General features: G+C 45.1%; 3 protein-coding genes and 1 pseudogene across 6 annotated transcripts; 3 read left to right on the top strand and 1 right to left on the bottom strand.

Moving 5' to 3' along the window:
- Nucleotides 1-71: 71 nt before the first annotated feature.
- Nucleotides 72-1,618, top strand: shv (shriveled). Its single transcript, NM_134681.3, has 2 exons — nt 72-1,234; nt 1,294-1,618. Exons 1-2 carry the CDS (start codon nt 226-228, stop codon nt 1,347-1,349), a joined length of 1,065 nt encoding a protein of 354 aa, NP_608525.1. The 5' UTR covers nt 72-225; the 3' UTR covers nt 1,350-1,618.
- Nucleotides 1,619-1,717: 99 nt separating this feature from the next.
- Nucleotides 1,718-2,277, top strand: CR43080 (annotated as a pseudogene).
- A 217-nt stretch (nt 2,278-2,494) lies between these two features.
- Nucleotides 2,495-5,709, top strand: CG4133 (uncharacterized protein). 3 transcript variants are annotated; one of them, NM_001272897.1, is made up of 8 exons: nt 2,495-2,791; nt 3,050-3,187; nt 3,253-3,432; nt 3,503-3,693; nt 3,761-3,861; nt 3,937-4,302; nt 4,364-4,526; nt 4,592-5,709. In NM_001272897.1, exons 1-8 carry the CDS (start codon nt 2,765-2,767, stop codon nt 5,352-5,354), a joined length of 1,929 nt encoding a protein of 642 aa, NP_001259826.1. In that variant the 5' UTR covers nt 2,495-2,764; the 3' UTR covers nt 5,355-5,709. The 3 variants fall into 3 exon arrangements, with proteins under 3 accessions (NP_001259826.1, NP_001259827.1, NP_608526.1); NM_001272898.1 differs by having other exon boundaries at nt 3,761-4,302; nt 4,579-5,709; NM_134682.4 differs by having other exon boundaries at nt 3,761-4,302.
- A 130-nt stretch (nt 5,710-5,839) lies between these two features.
- Nucleotides 5,840-19,164, bottom strand: CG4297 (uncharacterized protein). 2 transcript variants are annotated; one of them, NM_134683.2, is made up of 2 exons: nt 18,362-19,164; nt 5,840-11,905 (listed from the first exon to the last, which is right to left on the bottom strand). In NM_134683.2, exon 2 carries the CDS (start codon nt 11,895-11,897, stop codon nt 7,479-7,481), a length of 4,419 nt encoding a protein of 1,472 aa, NP_608527.2. In that variant the 5' UTR covers nt 11,898-11,905; nt 18,362-19,164; the 3' UTR covers nt 5,840-7,478. The 2 variants fall into 2 exon arrangements, with proteins under 2 accessions (NP_608527.2, NP_787959.2); NM_175945.3 differs by having other exon boundaries at nt 18,362-18,519.
- Between the last annotated feature and the right edge of the window lie 545 nt (nt 19,165-19,709).

Raw genomic sequence — 19,709 nt, forward strand, 5'->3', positions numbered from 1 at the left:
TTTTTGGATTGACTGTAATGCGAAACAGCTGTTCTGTTAGAGAAGTGGTGACAACCCTAACGACAGTGCCAACCAATCAGCGCAGACCACGACTCACACACACAAACAAAGCTGCCAGCGGCGACAACTACAATTTTTTTACACTTTTGCCAGCATTTAAAATCGTATTTCGAATCAGCTGGTTAAAAAGAATGAATTGCTGAATCAAACAGGATCAAAAACGAAATGCAGCTTATCAAGTGCTTGGTTATAATTCAGCTGTCCCTCTTGCTGGTGGAGGAGTCATTTGCCGGCCGGGACTTCTACAAAATACTGAACGTAAAGAAAAACGCCAACACGAACGAAGTGAAGAAGGCGTATCGCCGTTTGGCCAAGGAGCTGCATCCGGATAAGAACAAGGACGACCCGGATGCCTCCACAAAGTTCCAGGACCTGGGAGCGGCCTACGAAGTCCTCTCCAATCCGGACAAACGGAAGACCTACGACCGCTGCGGCGAGGAATGCCTCAAGAAGGAGGGCATGATGGATCACGGTGGTGATCCGTTCTCTAGCTTCTTTGGGGACTTCGGCTTTCACTTCGGTGGTGATGGCCAGCAGCAAGATGCTCCGCGAGGCGCCGATATCGTAATGGACTTGTACGTTTCCCTGGAGGAGCTATACTCCGGAAACTTTGTGGAAATTGTGAGGAACAAGCCTGTAACGAAACCCGCCTCAGGCACCAGGAAATGCAACTGCCGCCAGGAGATGGTCACCCGGAACCTTGGACCCGGGCGCTTCCAGATGATCCAACAGACGGTGTGCGACGAGTGTCCCAACGTGAAGCTAGTCAACGAGGAGCGCACATTGGAGATCGAGGTGGAACAGGGCATGGTCGACGGCCAAGAGACGAGGTTCGTGGCCGAGGGGGAGCCACATATCGATGGGGAGCCCGGCGACCTCATTGTGCGGGTTCAACAAATGCCGCATCCGCGATTCCTGCGCAAGAATGATGATCTGTACACGAACGTGACCATCAGTCTGCAGGATGCCCTTGTCGGCTTCTCCATGGAGATCAAGCACCTTGATGGACACCTGGTGCCCGTCACGAGAGAGAAGGTAACGTGGCCCGGCGCTAGAATCCGCAAGAAGGGCGAGGGCATGCCCAACTTTGAGAACAACAACCTCACCGGCAACCTGTACATCACCTTCGATGTGGAGTTCCCCAAGAAGGATCTTACGGAGGAGGACAAGGAAGGTTAGCATATACATTATCACAAGAGTAATTGTTTCATTAATAAACGTTTCTAATTCTAGCGCTCAAGAAAATACTCGACCAATCCTCCATCAATCGCATATACAATGGACTGTGAATACCCATGTTTCATCCCCAATAAAAGTGCTCGCCGGCTGTACTCTAGTTTTTAAATGCCTAACTAACAGGGCGACTTTGATTTGGGAACGCCCCTAATTCAAGAGATGACTTTGTTCAAAAAAGTTGTGCGAAAACAATTTAATTTTAGTTTAGAATTTTGTAAAATAGCAAAAGTGTAATGAGAGGGAACTATTAAGGCGGTTCCTGCCGACAAAAAGGAATTGCAACAAAAACCAACCCCCACAAAATAAAGCGGATTTAAATTATATACAACTTTGCGGAAGCTACTATTTTTGATTTACTGTTTTTAAAAGGGATTTTTTGATTGTCTCAGAAATAATTTAATTTGAAAACTATTATATTAAGACAATCGATAGGCTGCATTATTGCAACCTTGGCTCAGCTGTCGATAACTGGCGCAGGAATCCGCAAGAAGGGCGAGGGCATGCCCAACTTTGAGAACAACAACCTCACCGGCAACCTGTACATCACCTTCGATGTGGAGTTCCCCAAGAAGGATCTTACGGAGGAGGACAAGGAAGGTTAGCATATACATTATCACAAGAGTAATTGTTTCATTAATAAACGTTTCTAATTCTAGCGCTCAAGAAAATACTCGACCAATCCTCCATCAATCGCATATACAATGGACTGTGAATACCCATGTTTCATCCCCAATAAAAGTGCTCGCCGGCTGTACTCTAGTTTTTAAATGCCTAACTAACAGGGCGACTTTGATTTGGGAACGCCCCTAATTCAAGAGATGACTTTGTTCAAAAAAGTTGTGCGAAAACAATTTAATTTTAGTTTAGAATTTTGTAAAATAGCAAAAGTGTAATGAGAGGGAACTATTAAGGCGGTTCCTGCCGACAAAAAGGAATTGCAACAAAAACCAACCCCCACAAAATAAAGCGGATTTAAATTATATACAACTTTGCGGAAGCTACTATTTTTGATTTACTGTTTTTAAAAGGGATTTTTTGATTGTCTCAGAAATAATTTAATTTGAAAACTATTATATTAAGACAATCGATAGGCTGCATTATTGCAACCTTGGCTCAGCTGTCGATAACTGGCGCAGGACAACGTTCTAACGGGAGTAAAACCGAGAGCGAACAATCGGGAGAGCGTTACAGGAAGTAGCGAATTCACATTAGAGAGCGAAGAAATTTGTACCAGTGCGGACGTGGACAAGCTCGATCCAGCTTTATTATTTATTTTATCAGAAAGCAGAACCCACAACCGAAAAAACCAGTCATTGGCAAGGCTAAAAGATATTATTGCCTACCATCCTTTACTTCATACCTCGCATTGGAAAGTGAAGTTGAGTTGGAAAAGGAGAACTAGAAAAAGGATTTCTAGACCGAAAAAACAAGACACCAACAGCACAACGACCATAAATACATAGTATGAATGTCGCCTAAATATCATAATTTCGAGGTGAGTCGCGAGCAACTCCTCCGAGCAGTCTTTTCAGTTCCCGTCCCACGGATTTCGTGTTCCGCGAAGACGCAACTGCCCACCCCTTTCATTCAGTTTTTTCGCTATCGATTTTCTGCGAGGGTCTCCCTTCAACTTTAAGTGACCCAAAAAAGAAAGGGAGGGTGGTTTTAGGTCAGCCGGCAAAGTTGCGTGCTGGGCTACGTTGTATGTTCTGGTTTCATGCCAAATCTAGAGACCCAATTAAAACACTTTCAGATTGCACTGGTCTACTTTCTGCTGCTAATACCATGGCCACCCACGAATGTGATCAGAATCCTCTGCTCGCGAGATAACAGCCGACTGGTGCGCAAAATAGTGCGCTCCAAATGGACTCCCATTCTGGACAAGCATCAGGTAAGTCCACTACATCGGAGTTCCCTCGATTCAAACCTGCCTTACCGAGACAAATCAACTTAAAGGTGAAGCTGCCGCTGGAGTGCCCGCTCCATCCGTTCCGGGATGTCTTTGCCCCCCGCCAGGATGCCAAGCAGAGGGATCGACCTACTCAGTGGACGTGCAGGAAATGTGGCAAGAGCTTCTACCAGGAGAAGCATCTGGACTTACATTTCGACACACGCCACAAGAGCATCATCAATGAGGTAAAAAACTATTTAGAGAGAGGTTTAGTTCTAGTGTACTGATATCTCCAATTCCACTTGAATTCTTCAGGCGGAGGATGCCGTTTGCCTGGCCGACTTCTGCGACATTATGCGGTGTGAGGTATTTGAAACGGAGGACGCATCTAGCCTGAAGTTTGGTGACCAGCACATTGTCACGGACATCGAGGTCTGGGGCGACTCCCTGGGCCAGAACTCCGCGTTGGCCAAAGCGAATGCTGCCTACTTGAGCTTAATACCTAGGTGTGTTCGTTCGGCTTTGTTGCTCTTGTATTTGCCATCAGTCATATGACGCCTCAATCCTTTCTAGAACTTCCACATTGGGTGCCTCGCGTGCCGCCAAAGTACAAAATCGTCAATTACTTCAAGACAAGCCAAGCCAGGCCAGCAAGCAGAATCAGTCACCGGCAGGTGAGCGAACACATCCCCAATCCCACCACCATCCCCGAGATCGTGCATCCACCACAGCCAATCCCCTTCGCCTAGATCCATCGCCGGAGGACGGGTCGGCGGCTAGGCCCAGGTCGGCGGGCGAGAAGCTGCTTAACAAGCTTAAGGAGCTGGGGAAGGCGCACCTAAAGCCGGCAGCGGATCCGGAGGCCAGCAGGCAGAACGAGACCGGCGAGGAGGAGGACGAAAAGGGGAGTGGACAACCTGAGGGCAGTGGCCAGTCCGCTGATGAGGTCAAAACGGAGGAGGGATCGGGGGCTAATGGAAACGGAAACAAGGCCAGAGCCAATTGCAAGCCGGAGGAGTTGAGTAAGCTGAAGAACCGCTGCGAGATCCTGCTAAGGAGCTGCATCGGGGGATTGCTGCTGTCCATGTCGGATCAGGCCTTCAAGGAGATGGAAGGTTCGTGCACTTTACGCTTATGCCAATCAGAATTATACTTGATAACCTTTCATGCCCGCAGATGAAATGAACAAGGCGGTGTGCTGGTACTTGACTTGCGATCGATACTGGGAGGATGGTCCCTTGGAGCCCCGAGCCTTTCCCTGGGGTCTAATCGTGATCCTGATCTTCGTACTCTCCACTGGGATCTGCTTCTGCTACTACATTATCTGGATCCTGTTCGAGTAAGTGTGTCCTGGCCACCTGTTTCTTCCATTGAGATTGAGCGAACCCAAGTCACCTGTTTCAGCTCCGAAGAAACGACAATCAACGCGAACCACTACTACGGCCAGGGATCCATCGGCGCCGGCGGGAGCATCTACATGCCAGGAGCAGCAGCGGGTCATCACTACCATGTGGACTATGCCACGCGGCACGACCTCGACCTGGACGCCGGCGGGATAGCTGGTCAGCAGCAGCAACAGCAGCACCTGCTTCAGGAGCAGCAGTACTATTACCAACAGCAGCAGCAACAGCAGCAGCAGGCAGCATCCGTTCGGGACTTGTACCCGGAGCAGGTTCAGTATCATCGCCACAGTCCGCGGCACTACATCGCCGATCAGCGTCCGGTGGGGCCAACAGTGGGCACGCCCACCCAAGGGGCCGTTCGCAGCAGCTCCTCCAACGCCAACACGCCGTTGCACCATCGGGTGCAGCATTCGGGACAGCATCCCCACCTGCAACATCGTCACTCGACGAGCCTGGCCTACCCACAGGACATTTTAGACCGACGCGACTATACAAGTAGCTCCTCTCGCCAGATTGCCACCAACATAGTGGCTGGATCAGGATCGGGACAAGGCGCTGGAGCTCCTGGCGATACACAGCGTCACTACAACACGCATCCGCGGCCGCTGGAAACGAGGCATCGCCATGTGGGTTCCTCGCAGCAATCCCTTCGTGCCTCTGCCTCCACGCACGAGATTGTGCAGCAGGAGGCGGGTCTGGGTCAGAACGAGCACTACATCTACGTGACCTATCCACCGGACCTCAAGAAGCGCTACTTCGAGTGATGCACTGGGTCTGGACTGGGTGCGCTCACAGATGATCGCATTGTGGAGACTATGGTCGAGCTTTCAAAGAGTAGATTGGATTGATTGACCGGCAGATGGAGTGACCAAAGGGCCTTCAAAAGGAGATCCAAGAAACGATACCAAAGCCAGAGTTCAACTACAGTTGATCTTACATATTATGAGGATATTGAATGACCTTGAATGAGCGGAGGTCTGGTCGCCAACATAGCCCCAAAAGTTGGATTTTTACTTTTAGCCTGCAAATTCTAGATTTGTGAACTGTGCTATTCTTTTTTAATTCTACAAAATAAATTGCAATATTTCTGTACAATAAAAAATAATGGTTATTTAATGGACTTGCTTTAGTAATCATTCATATTATCAAATATTATCAGATATCAGATTATTATCAAATATTATTCCGTTCGTTACCTTTTTGCTAAAAAAAAAAAACCATTGAAGCCAAAACTCACAACTCACAGAATAACATTTACATAAAACATTTATTTTTCTTTTTTGGATTTCGTATATCATTTCTTTTGTTTTGTTTGCTCAAAGACACTCACATTGATAAAGTCACAAATCTTAAAGCTAAGGTACAGTGAAAACCTCCGATTTAAAAGTATAGAGTTACAGACATATATGTTATATTCATTGTGGAATGTGTGGAGTGGCAAAGGATGGTATGTATTTACATATTGCGCAATAAATATTATTGTTACTGCTAACATTTTTACTCCATTTAGTGGGCTAGCTCTTGCACTTTGTATTTTGTTTGTACTAAAATTAAGCGTATTACTTAGTCGTAAAAGTTACCAACGAATGAACATACATTTAGAAGCTTAGCTAGACATTATAAATGTATTAGTTTCAAAATGTTTGGTCCTTTGGAATGTGTTACGAGAAAAAGACATCTAGGTGGTCTCGGTTATAGAATAAGATAACATTTTTAGTTTAGTGTTGCTGTGGGCTAGGATTCTAAGACTAGACCAGCATCCAAGTCTATTTCATAGTTGGCATTGCCCTTGGAATATTGTTTTTCTCATCCGCATTTTGCATATGTCGGGCGTTGAGAATTCCTTAAGGCCACCATGCCAAATTCGATAGCCGGTCTGGATTTGTGATTGGCTATGCCCCAAAGTCGCCGTATGCGCAAAGCATCAATTAGGGATGGGTCTTATGAAACAGAAACCCTTCGATTTCCTTGTCGATACGGGAATTGGGCTCAATGGTTAGGTGTACGAAGCCAAAGCTTAACAATTTTCGTAATTCCCGTAATCTTAAAATAAACACAACAAATTGCTCTAGGAACCTAACAAATAATTGCACTAAAACAAAGTCTTCGGCTACTAACAGATCAAACAATTGCAACAGATGTATTTAGTAAATCTTTTAGTTTTTGGTCTAGGCTGCATTTGGTGGCAAAAATTTAAGCTACAAGTGGGTGGCATTGGGCGGGTTTTTTATGTCCGCCAACTTACGCCAAGGCTAACACGCAACTGGAATCGCAAATATTCCCCCCCGATATATGTGTATAAGTTATATTGCGAATGTATCTCAATCTGGGCCTGACCTTTGGCGAAAAGCATTTTAAATTGGCTCGACTCACTGAGCGAGTAAAACGCTGATACATTAGCCGATAAAGTATGTATGTATCTGGTTAATTGCACGCGACTCGGACAGAAACCCCAAAACTCCCCGACTGACCCCCGGTTAACCCTTTGTCTAACGCTGCTTACTCATGCTTTACCCATCGAGATTCGAATTCGCGCATTCCAGATAAACACGACATTTTCCATGTAAATATTGCACAGATATCTAAAATATATATGGTACTCTAAAATAAGTATCGTAAAAGCTTAAAAATTATGATTTTCCTAAAATGACTATATTACGCTACATTTCGTTTCCTTAAATAAATCCAAATGTTAAAAAAAGTCTTGAGATTCTGTAAAGTGTAGCTGCTTTTGCATCCATATCTTTAGTTTTCTTGTTTTGTGGTGTATCTAAAGTGTACGTGTGGTGTTTCTTTTATTTACTTTCGACTCGATCGCCTTTTTCGACGAGCCGAACACATCTGATCCTGTCCAGGGACCAGAAATATCTTTGGTAGAAGCTGCAATCCTATTTGACTTTCCCGAGACGCTTCTTCCCTGCTCTTTGGCGCTTGTACTTCCGCAGGACTCGATGGGCGTGGTAGAAGCGACTTATCCGACTCTGTACATACTTCCCATGCAGATATTTGAGCAACTCTCGCCGATCCTTTTGCGGATCAGGCTTCTCATCATGAATTACCTCCTCGTGATGTATTAGTGGCGTAGCATCGAATTCTGGTTGGGGCTCGGCCAACAACTGGATGAGCTGCAGAGTGTCGGCCTGCTCCTCCGCCGCGGGACTCACCTGACCAAGACTAGCCTGATTGGGTTGAACCTCGGCCTCCTGATCCTCATTGGCCACCACGCCCAGGATGTTCTCGTTCATGTCGCACTGTACCACATAGAGATCACTGCTGGAGTCAAATATCTCGGCCAGATTGATTAGCAGTACATCCTGACCGTTGGTGTTCGGCTCCTCGTCCTCCTCCTTGCCCTCGAGATCTGAAAGCTGATACATTTCCGCCAGCGCCTCCTCGACACTTAGTTCTCGGGGAGTAGGAGCAGAACCACATCTATCGGGAGATTCGGATGCTTCTAAAAGGTCAGTTTCCATTTCCTCTCTTACGACTAACTCATTTGATTTTAAGGAACTATTTAAGGCAATCTTACTAAGGTCACTTGGCTTTGCTTCGCCATCGCTTTCCAGGATCTGCTTCAGTTTGGCAATATCGTGGTTGGAGACCTCCACTTCTTGGTGTAACTTTTCAGGGGTCTCCTTTTTGACAATCATCTCCCGCGGAGAGAGCTCCCCCATGTGTTCTCCGGTTTGTGATTGGGAGAGTTCTTTTTCCAGGGCGGCCAGCTCGTTAAAGTCGCTTTCTTCTCCAGCCAAAGAACTCAGGGAACTGGTGCTGCTGGAACTGCTGCTACTTGACGAAACGCCTTCATCTTCCTGGCTGCTCGAGCTGCTGGAGTCTTCATCCGAACTGGAACTACTAGAGCTCGAGCTTGAAGAAGATGACGAAGATGACGACTCCGCTACACCAGCCTCTTGTTTTGGGATTTCAGCTTCAATTTCTGGTTCTGGGGTGGGTACCACACTATTTTTCAGCCACGCTTGTATTTGCTCCTCCTTATTTTGAACTTCATGCTCCACTGCCCTTTTGATAGGGCTCTTTTCGCTTCCCTCGTCGTCCAGTTCCACTCTCAATTTAATTTTTGGAGACATGTTCGTATTTTCGATATCATCAAACCCCTTAAAGTTTGACTGCAGCTCCAGGGAGCTGGTGTCCATGCCCTGCTCCTCCAGATTTGGTTCTTCATGAACTTCCTCAGTCTTATCTTTGTAGCTATACGCACTCTTGATGACCGTCTCCCGATCTGTTCCACTCAATATACTGCTTCTGAATTCGGAAGAATTCAAGGCCGAGACACTCAGTCCTTTGAGACTAGGGGGATTACGCAGATCCGGGGTCGCATCGTATTTCTTCATCAGCCTCTTGATCAGAGGCAGCCGTTTCTCTTTTAAAATGTTTAACTGCTTCTTCATCAGGATGGATCGGAGTTCTCTGTTTTTACTATAGGCGGTTTTCTTTCGCAAGACTTTTAGTATCCTAAAGTAATGACGATATTTTATTTTTGGGCTCTCGAATTCCAAGATCTTGAGCAAATTAATGCGATTTCGTCGTTTTTTTGCCAGAAGTTTTTTACTGGCTCTGGCCAAAGTTTTAGCCGAGAGAGAGATTTCATTTTGATTTTGACAAATACCCACCTGTTGTTCTTCATCCTTTTGATCCAACCTATCCTGGGGATCTGTGGTTCTGCGCTTTCTTTTATAGAACTTAAATCTTTTCGGATTCTCTCTATACTCTCCTTCAACCCGGCCAGTCGCTTCTCCGGGATCACTCTCGGAACCATCGATTTTGTGAATGAAGGTCTCGTACTCCTTAGCAAAGGTGGATTCGTTTGAGTTGGAGCTGTTGTTCTGATCGAAGTCCATAGGGACAGGAGGCTGTGGTAAATTTTCATAGGACTCATTGCAGTTAAGAATGGGACTGGGCATGGGAGGGTCGGCGGATTGTTCGATCAATGAATCAGGGTCTGGTTGTCGGAGGATCTCCGCCAAGGCATCGCTTTCGTTAACGGGTTGTTGGTCAGAGGCATTCGTTTTGAGACGCAGTTCATCCAGTTCCTTCTCCACATCGAAACTGCCAAAGGAATCGTCCACGGGACCACTGCCGTTTCCATTGGCCTTTTCGATGTCTATAATTATGTCTGGTAAATTAATGCCTTGATGATCCACGACTGCTGTGGCTTGAGGTCCTGTCGGTGGCAGAGATTCGTACATAAAGTTGGGTGTGCTAGGTACTGGTGCCACCACCGCCACAGCCGGAGGATCCATCTCAAGAACAGCACTTGTTTCATCTTCGTCGTCAACCTTCCACGTGGAGAGAAAGTCGCGAATGTTGTAATTCTGGGTACCTTTCGTCGACTCCACAGTGTAAGTTATGTTGGAGGGTGCCGCGGCGTGGAGATTGAAGCCCACATAGTTTTCTACTTGGGCATCGAGGTTGGTGAGGGATCCGCCAACTGAATTTCCAGTCTGTCCAAGATAACAATTTCCCGAGGAGGTCGGACCAACAATTCCAGATCTCTTGCGATAATCCTGATAGGGTTGTGTTCGCAAGGACTGCTGGGGCATCGTAGGAGAAACATAGCTGTCCAAGGTGTTGAGACTCAGATCATTGTAGTAGCCGCCGCTCCCGGGATCCATTCCCATGCCCATGCCCATACCTATTCCCATGCCGCCCATTCCCAACCCCATTGGCGCCGTATATCTTTGGTTGTTCAGGTTATTCGATGTGGTGGAACCTGACAGCGCCTGTGGGCTATATCCATAGCCCAGTTGACTGGGCGTGGCTTCGTAGGGGCCGTGGCCCACGTACATATCAGTCGGATGCTTGAGCTTCATGGCAGCGGCGGGAGGTCCAGTTCCCGGATATTGAGGTTGCGATTGCGGAGCGCTTCCTGATGTTCCATATCCATAACCATTGCCCCTCGGGTAATAACAGTTCTGCTGGTTCAAGGGGTATCCCTGCGAGCAACAATTCTGGCGGGAACTTAAAGGCGCGTTCTCCGTACCTGACCACAAATTTCTGCTGGCATAGGATTGCGTAATCGAAGGAACCCCATACGGATTGCTGACATATGGCGATACTCCGGTGCTTCCGTATTTATCGTACTTCGTGGACCCGTAATATAGTTCGCTATTGATGGTTCCGTGTCCGGGTCCAGGTCCGGGTCCAGGTCCAGGCCCGGGAGCAGGATGGGGGTGATGGTAAGTGCTGTTGGGACCTGTCGCCGGTGGCAGAGATCGATAGTTGGGCGAATTGTAGTCCACTCCCCAATGACAGTTGTTGGTGGGCTTTCTGTAAGATTGCAGCCCGGCTGAGTCGGGACCCATATCGGGCTGGCTGTACATGGGTAAGCCGCCATTTGGCGAGTACATGGACATGGCCATTCCGTACTTGTCGTAATATTGCGCTGACGTGGGATTATTCATCACTCCACTGGAGTTACCGCCAGTTCCGCCGTAAACCGCAGCTGTGGACATTCCCTGATAGCTTCTACTAGGCTTAATGGCCGCATAATTTGGCTCCAGTTGGGTTAGCTGTGTCTGTTGCGACATCTGCGTCTGTTTTTGGGGAACGGCTCCAGGATTTAGGGGTAGTCCATACGATGTACCCGGAACAGCACTGCCTGCCATATTGCTCGGCATCATCGGATGCGTTGCAGCCTGAGCGGAGGGAATCTTGTACTTGTACGGATCGTACGCGGCATTCGACTGGCTCACATAACCGCCGGAGCCTGCTGCACCTCCGGAAAGCGGTTGGGCGTAGAAGGGTGTGGCCGTAGCCTGCGGCTTGATACCCGTACCGGTTGCGCCAATTGGATTTCCTCCATACTTGGCCCCCGCAGCGGGAGTGAGCTTTTCGTAGCGAGTTCCACTTACGGGGTAACTGTTTCCAGACAATTGTTGTCCCACTGCTCCGCTGCTGTACGAGTTGTACGGAGCTCCACTGTAGTTGTAGGCGGGATCCAGGGGCAGGGAATTTCCGTATCCATAGTTCTGTGGGTAATAGTGACTTGGATTTTGTTGCTGCTGCTGCTGCTGTTGCTGTCTTTGCTGCGCGTCCAGCGATGTCAGCGCCTCGCTGTAGAACGGAGCCACTGTCGCTATGGTGGCCATTGGCATTGAGGTGGGCGAATTGTCGTAGTGGCCGCCGCTGGTGGGCGTGGTCGTGGCGCTTCCGTATCCGCTGCTGCTGCTCCCACTGCTGCTGCTGCCCGGCCCGGAACTGGAGCCGGAGCTAAGCCCGGATACGGATCCGGAACCGGACGATCCCATGGCAATGGCCATAGCGGCCGTGTCCATGACCGCTTGCATCTTGTTGGCTGCAAAGAGGTAATTATGTTGGAATTTAAGATAAAGTCAATGCAAATAGAAAAGCTAAATAAATTAATTATATAGGTTCAGTTAGTCTATATTCAAGCGAAGAAAGATTCCAATTTCAATTTTCAACTTTTTTAAAATTCACATGTCATTGATATAAAAATAATGTTGAGTGAACCCCTTTTCGAAATTGTTGGGCACAAAAAGCGATCTAGGTCGTTTGACTGATGGACAATATTTGAATTTTGACTAACACAGACCATATGAGGGTATGGAAATTTCAAAACCAATATTTGAAGATGTGAAGACCAATAATCCAGGTGGTATCATTGCAATCAATGCAATAGGGCTGCATTACTTATTTAAAATCCGTAAGAATTACTTTAAGTGGTTAATAAGAGCCCAAATGGTTTATAATTACCTCATTTACTTTTACTATGGAAATATACATATGTACCATATGCACATCCAAAACGTTTTTTGTGTCTTTTTAGGATTTCCCTTTCGTTCAACCGGTTGCATTCTAGAATGCCATTCGCAATGGTTAAAGGTCTGCAACACGGCGAACAGGGAAAAGCAATTATTCTCTGGCATTTAAATGTAAAATGGAAAGCCCCACAACATACACCTCTCGACGCCCCCGCGACAATTTCGCTTTTGTTGGTCATTAAATGTGGTCTTCAACGGCACGCAGGTCCTTTGTAGTCCTTCGTAGCAAGTGTGTCAGTGGGGTTTTGATGTCAGGATGCAGTGAGGTGGGGTAAGCCGCACTTAGAAAAACTTGAGACAATACATGACTTTCATTGAGAGCACTTTAAGAAGATGTCTTGCGATCCTTTGCTAAATCAAAGTTTTTTACCATATATACGCTTAGTCACTGCAGTAAGTACTACTTTAACATGTGCTATTTATCTATAGTTTTAAATCAATTGAATGCTAAAGAGCTACGAATTTTTTGTCTGTGTGTATTACAGACAGGGACTACAAAATAAAACGCGCTCCTCAGCTTTGTGAAATGGAAATGTGGAATGTTCATGAAATATTAATGATTGACCCCGCCACTCACACAGACGCACGCACTCGCCGGCAGAAGGGATGGACAATGCAAAGAGCAATGGTAGCAACAACAATCGAACCCCTTTCCACGCCCACTCAATGTCTACGCCCACCGTAAAGTGGGCCACAAACACTCACACACTGGGAAAAACCAATAATTGTCGCAGATAATTGCTAGAAGCCAATAGAACCTCGCTCCTTAATCATCAATACCTGTAAGGTACTACACGACTAGCACACTGAAAACAATCAGAGGAGTCAATGTGGAGTAAGCGATCACGAGCTACAGTAAGCCATCAGGACCCAAATGAACCCAAAAAAGCAGTGAAACCATATTGAAATCTGTATTTCGTTTGAGGTTTTCAACGAAAGCCTTATGATTCTTAGTATATTTGCACGTCGATAAGAGCGGTTGTCTTTAAAAATCACGTTGAACCTTTAAACTCTCGATAAGATGATGTATAATTATGCTAAGGCTTGAGCCTAAAGGCTGATATGGCATCGGTGTGATCAAAATGTGCACATCATATATTCAAGAATTCATTTTAAAAAATCGACAGTTATTTATACGCTTTAAATGTTTGAAGTGTATCGAATCCGTACCCTTCTTCCCCTTGGAACCTTCGTAATAGCCGGTCGGCAACTTCATCCACAGTCCATTGACGACCACCTGCGAGGACCAGGGACAGTTCCATCCGTAAGGACAACTACTGTCCGCCGGCAGCCACATGGTTTGCACTACGGACAATTGAACAAATGGACAATTGGAAACAAAGAGCGCCGCGCACAGAATAAAATTAAAACGGAGTATAGTACACCGGGCACGGCGAGTGGCGAACTGGAATTCATTATGATAATTCACTTTCGTCAGCGCGAATATTATTGATGACCCGGCAGTCGGCTCCGGATAATCGACCTCTGCCTCTCGGTTCGATTCGATTCGGGCCGGGCTTTTAGTCTAATTGGGCGTGAAGCGACCATCCGGAATAAATGAGATCGCGATGGCCGGATTGTCGACGGCGACTGGAGACTTTAATCGAAATGGGATCGCCATGCAAATCATGATTGGAGTCGTCAAACCGAAAGGGGAAATGGTAATCAAAGAAGTTCAGTTCGCCATCCCATTTACTTGTACGAGCATTCGGAAAGCCCGGCACCGTCGTAATTCGATCGCATTGCGTATACGCCCAAGGGTACGATGGTATCGGAGATCAACGCAGCTGAATAAAATGAGTTTGCTGTGCCACGTTCGAATGGAAAGTACAAATGTGTTAATGTTACAATTAATTCAAGTATAAAGTGCAAGACAAACACGAAACTAGTTATACATTATATACCTTAATGGTATTATAAAGTAAAGTGCGTTTATTAATAAACGTAAGGAAAGTTGTCCGTTAATACTTTTAGATTCTATGAGCAAGATTCTATGAAAGTTCTCCGTTAATACTTTTAGATTCTATGAGCATGTTTGGTAATCTGTTGAGAGGTTATTAAATGAAATGTACACAAAAATTCGTAGAAATATCAAGTGTAGAGCCGTTAAGTATGTACATTTAAATTCAAGGCAGCTTTCATTAAATTCTTACCCGAAATGCGAGGAATTATGCTGCCATATGTTGGGCAAATGAAAAAGGCGGGCTAACACAAACACACCGGAACAAAAATGTACGCACACTAGGAAAGGACACGCTGCGTGCTAGTGTGTGTGGGGGTGTGGGGGACTCCCCACACAGCGTTGCTTTTGTTTTAATTATGAAACTTTGAGGACTGCAGTTATTTTTACGAGAAGGAGGCGTGACAGCGCGTGCGACTTTCCACCAAAAACTTATTCATCTGTTGAAGCTGATGAAGCCGAGGAATGTGACGTCGAGGCTGACATTGGCAGCGACGCCGGCAGCGCCGCCTGCGCCGACGCAGACGGCAAAAGGGAAAATGCCCCAGAAGGGTGTGGATAATGAAAAAGCAGGAAAGAAGTAGGCAACGAACAACAAATGGGCGAGTATAGTTGTGTGGACCTTCCAAGGGAAGTTCCGGGTTTGTAGCTGTGTGTCTGTTGTTGTTGTGCTTGGGAAAACAAGTGGTTGCCGTGGTGAGAAGAAAACGGGCACAAAATAGCGGGAAAGAATTGAACTGCGAAAAGGAAAAGCAACACCGCCTCAATCTCACCTTAATCCTGCTATATACATTTGAAAGAAAAATCGTACTTGCAATGCTTCAATTATATGAACACATCTAAGGTTTTAAGAAGTGTGCAAGTTCAGCAAGTTCCTCCGTTTTTCTTTCATAAATATACATAACTAAGCCTTAATAAAATATGCATATTTTTCCCCCTCGTTCCAGCACACCCCTCCTTGAGACCAATTACAGGGTCTGTCAGTGCAGGCGCTCCCGAAGCATTTTGCCAGACATGTGACAGCTCCAGTTCCCACACCTCCTCCCGTTCGACTGCGTCCCGGTCCGTAGTCCTGAATCGGGCGGAAATGAAGCCGCCGCTCATAAGCAAACATGACAGCTCCACGCTCCCATTAGCGTTCCAATTTTGTTGTTTGCAACTCCTTTCTTCCCTACTTCCCATTTCCAGTTCGATGCTGAAGCGTGACAAATAATAACAACAGACGCTTCGAGCAACCGAAATGATCGGAAAAGTGCATCGAGCCGATGGCTTTCCACCAGGAGGTGACAGGCCCTGGAAAACGGCGGAGTGAGAGTTGCTTAAATAGGGCTAAGCCACCGACCGCAAAAACAAATTAAGTAAATTCAGTAAACAAGTAAACTAGCGACAACAACAAATCTGCTGTTGTGGTAAAAGAACTGGAGGAAGGGGCGATGCACAGAAAGAAAGGGGATTTAAATAGACATCGCTGCAATATGAATGGTATATGTCTTCAAGAATTTAAAACAAACGAAGAACAGATACAGTGAATTATGAATTCATAGCTGCAGTTTATTAAAATCAAAATCTGAAACGATCTAGGGCATTTCTTCCTGTGCAGAGAGGGCAGCCAAAAAGGAGAATTGAAATAAACAATGAGCAGCAAATGGGCAAAAAGCAAAAGCTAGAAAAAGTGGAAAAAAGTTGAAAAAAGCAACAATAAAATAGGCGACAAGCAGCAACAACGGGCAATCATAAAGCAACGCAATCAAATGATAATAAAAAGCAGCGACGATTACGCCGGCTGAGACGCCGACGGCGCAGCCACAGTGGGGCTTCAGCTCCCCGATTGTTTTGCATACATCGGTATATATGTATGTATAGCACATGCGGTGCGGAGTCTCCAAAGGTGAAACGCGAAGAAAGGGCGGTGGAAAGAAGAGGCCTCCGACCCAGTCGAAGAAGCTATAGCAATTCCCAATTCCACATTCAAATGCAAAACAAATTCAAGAAAATCGAATAGCAGATAGAAGCCAGCGACGACGAAAACGCCGAAAGAAAGGCAGAAACTTGGTGTCGTCGTTTAAAAAACAAACAGCTGTGGAAGTCAGTCCGTCCGAGTAGGTCCATAAAAACAGTTTGAATCTGCGCTAATTTATGCCACTCCAAAGGGTAAGCAGCCCGCACTTTGGGTGTTGGATGTTTGGGTGCTTATCTTTGCCTAAAATTATGCTCGGGCAATGGTATATCTACGTTTACAATAAGCTACTTTAATCCCATTAACCTTTCATGTAAGATTTGACATCAAGTATGCGCCTTGTATGCCATTAGAAGATCAAGTATGCTTTTTATTTTGAGACTGCCCTTAAGAACACATTACAGTATCTTAATAGTATCATTTAAATGTTTATCTTATCTTAATTATTAGCAATGCGAAGAAGTACAAGTGCGGCTTCAATGATACCTACTGAGCGTCTATTTTGACAAATGTGTGGTTATTACTTACTTTACTGTGCGGGACTACTAATCATATCACAACGAATCTTAGTATGGAATAAGTTCGACACTCAAATATAAAATATTATAAAATATATGTACGTATTCAAAGGGATCACAGATAGTTCAAATAATATACTTCAAATATATTGGTTTTTCATTCACCATGACACGTTTTGAACAACTAGCCTGTAATACTACTAATTTGACCCCCACTGTATGGCTCTGTAAATATCTGAGTGTTATGTGGCCACGACAAAATATTGATTGAAAATCAATAGGCTCGGCCGCCTGTCATACATTCTATGATTGCCCGACGGCAACTCAAAATTCAAATGTCGATGCGATTCAACTGCCAGCCGGCAAACTCACTTCAATCATATATAGAAATCTATATATACACTTAGTATGTACTACATACATACAAACATTCATATGTATATCGGGCATTCGAACGTTAACATGCACACTCGTATGTGTGTCAGTAGTTTTGATGTTCGTGCGTGTGGCGATGACAAGCTCGGCTTGATAATTTAAACACGTAGCCCTCGACTAGAGCTTCTGCCATGGACTGCGCCCCCAAACCACCACCCACCACCCTCTCCCACCACCCGCAGCCCATAGCTCGGCAGCGACACACACACTCGCACACACATGCCATAACGTATAGAGCAAAACAGACGTAAAAAATCGAAAAAAAAAAACAAAAAAATGTCAACACACTTTTATTGTTGTTGATGTAATACCCTGCATAGATAGGGGAAGGCAGAATATCAACTTCTTCCCCAAATTGCGTTCAAGTTAAAAATAACGACTCGAACATACACGGTATGAAAATCAAAAAAAAATTATAGTTATACCGAGTTAAAAATACCGTATAAATGTCGTCCTAGTGCAATTTGAGTATATGAGTATTGCAAATACTCTTTCGTCTCGAGAACTATAAGATATCAGCTGCCGAGAAATAGTCGAGTGAAAAGGGTTGCCTATTTAAAGGGGTACATTTTGGTCGAACCTTTTGGGACAGGCGTTATTATTTTGCTGTCTGTGTGGCGCTTTTTGGGGCTGTCGTTGTAATCGACTTTGTTGTTGCCGTTGCCGCAAAACAAAAATGCCAAAGAAGAGAATAAAGTAGAGCACCCAAGTCGGCGACGTTAGCGCAGGCAGCGACGCCAGCAGCGTAAGCCGCACTCAGCAAAACAAAAAAAAAAGAACGTTCGATTATGGTGAGAGATGGGGAGGGGAAGCGTATGCACTCAAGCAGCAAATAAACCACGTATTCACACACACTCGCACATACTCGACACACTTACACAGATATTTAAAACAAAGTACATTACCGAAAACATAAATAATTGAATTTTTTGAAAACATTGAATTGAAAACAGAAAAAGAGATTAAAATAAATGTAATCATTTAAATAAAATTTAGATCCAAGTCAGCAGTTGCTTCAAAGCAACTTTGAGTATTTTATTTCGTTTATTAAACGTTGATAATATTAAAAAATAATAATTATTTTTGCTTGTGCACGAACCTCATCAGTTTTTCGACATTTTGGGTCTATTTTCCCTGCTGTTGTTGTTAATTCTGCTGCACCCTCAGCCGCTGTCGCAGTTGACGTCTACGGCGCAGTCGCTGCTCACTTAAATGTTCTCTTCGCTGCCTTTACTGTTATTGTTTGATTTTGTTGTGTATTTTTTCGCCTTGTTTCGCTTGATTATTTGTTGTTGTTTTTTTTCTTTTTTGCTCCCCCAGCTTGTAACTTGCAATATAATTTAATAGTAACTGATGTGCTTGGTGCTGTGGCTTGTTGTTGCTTATGTACTTCACTTAATATTCGGCTACGCACTCAAACATACACAGGGAGAAATTATAGAAATTATGTGGAATAGGTACACGATAGGTGAACCAAGTTTGGCGCTTTACTTTCAAGGTAACACACGTCGTATGAGCGATATACGCTGATAATAACGATAAACACAAATGTAAGTATGTATATTCAATTGCACTGTTGCTTCGCTCTTCCACTTATATTATTACTATTTCCTCGGACTGTTGGCACGAATTAGATATGACAGTTGGGAACGTCAACAAAACACACACTTTAAAGCCGGCATTGAAAACGCTCTATTTCCCAAACTGTGTATCTTTTTTTCAGCACACACTTGTACAGGTGGCAAAAAGGCAAAAAAGCGGCGCGTAAACGCTGGAGAACAGAAACAGAAATTATACAACGTTCCGTAGTGGTAGTAAAATACAAAAGTTAATAACAACGCGACAAACAGAAAAAAACACGCCAGAACGTAACCGAGCGATGCGATGTGCCAGCGTAAACGCGTCCGTGCACGTCCGCTCTCTTCGAAAACAAAAACGCGAGTGAGCAATTCGACAAACGGTAAAAGCACACACGGCGGATGAGTGCTAATTCGCAACGCGAGAAAACGAGAAAAAAAGCTACGCTCTCTTTCTTTCTCGGCGTGTGAGAGAGATAGCTCTCACAGGTGGTTGGAGGGGGTGTCTTCTTTTACACGGAAAGAAAAATATTGGTTAGCCTATGTGTAATCTAGGTTAAGATGTTCTATGAAACCTTTTTGCGTAGTTTTAAGGCAATGCCATAGATATACCACGGGTATTTCGTTTCCCATACTTAGTTTCAGGAACCCTTTAAAGTGACCTCAACCACTTATTTTTTAATGCACTCCGATTTCTTCCTGTACAGACATATCTGTGATATTTTTAAAGAATGCTCGCGTAAACGCTAAGAACCAACGCAATCAAGGGGTGCTAATTGAACTTGCTTCGTGCTAGTTTACCGTTAACTAAATAACCGATGGTTAACCAGACTGCCAAAAATATGACCTTATAACACATAAAGTTCTATT

The sequence above is a fragment of the Drosophila melanogaster genome, chromosome 2L (assembly GCF_000001215.4).
Source record: "Drosophila melanogaster chromosome 2L".
Taxonomy (NCBI): domain Eukaryota; kingdom Metazoa; phylum Arthropoda; class Insecta; order Diptera; family Drosophilidae; genus Drosophila; species Drosophila melanogaster.

Coding starts and splice junctions, on each gene's coding strand:
- shv (NM_134681.3), top strand. CDS start 226: ATGCAGCTTATCAAGTGCTTGGTTATAATTCAGCTGTCCCTCTTGCTG. Junction 1,235..1,293: donor TACGGAGGAGGACAAGGAAG/GTTAGCATATAC, acceptor TTCTAATTCTAG/CGCTCAAGAAAATACTCGAC.
- CG4133 (NM_134682.4), top strand. CDS start 2,765: ATGTCGCCTAAATATCATAATTTCGAG. Junction 3,188..3,252: donor CCATTCTGGACAAGCATCAG/GTAAGTCCACTA, acceptor ATCAACTTAAAG/GTGAAGCTGCCGCTGGAGTG. Junction 4,527..4,591: donor ATTATCTGGATCCTGTTCGA/GTAAGTGTGTCC, acceptor CACCTGTTTCAG/CTCCGAAGAAACGACAATCA.
- CG4297 (NM_134683.2), bottom strand. CDS start 11,897: ATGCAAGCGGTCATGGACACGGCCGCTATGGCCATTGCCATGGGATCG.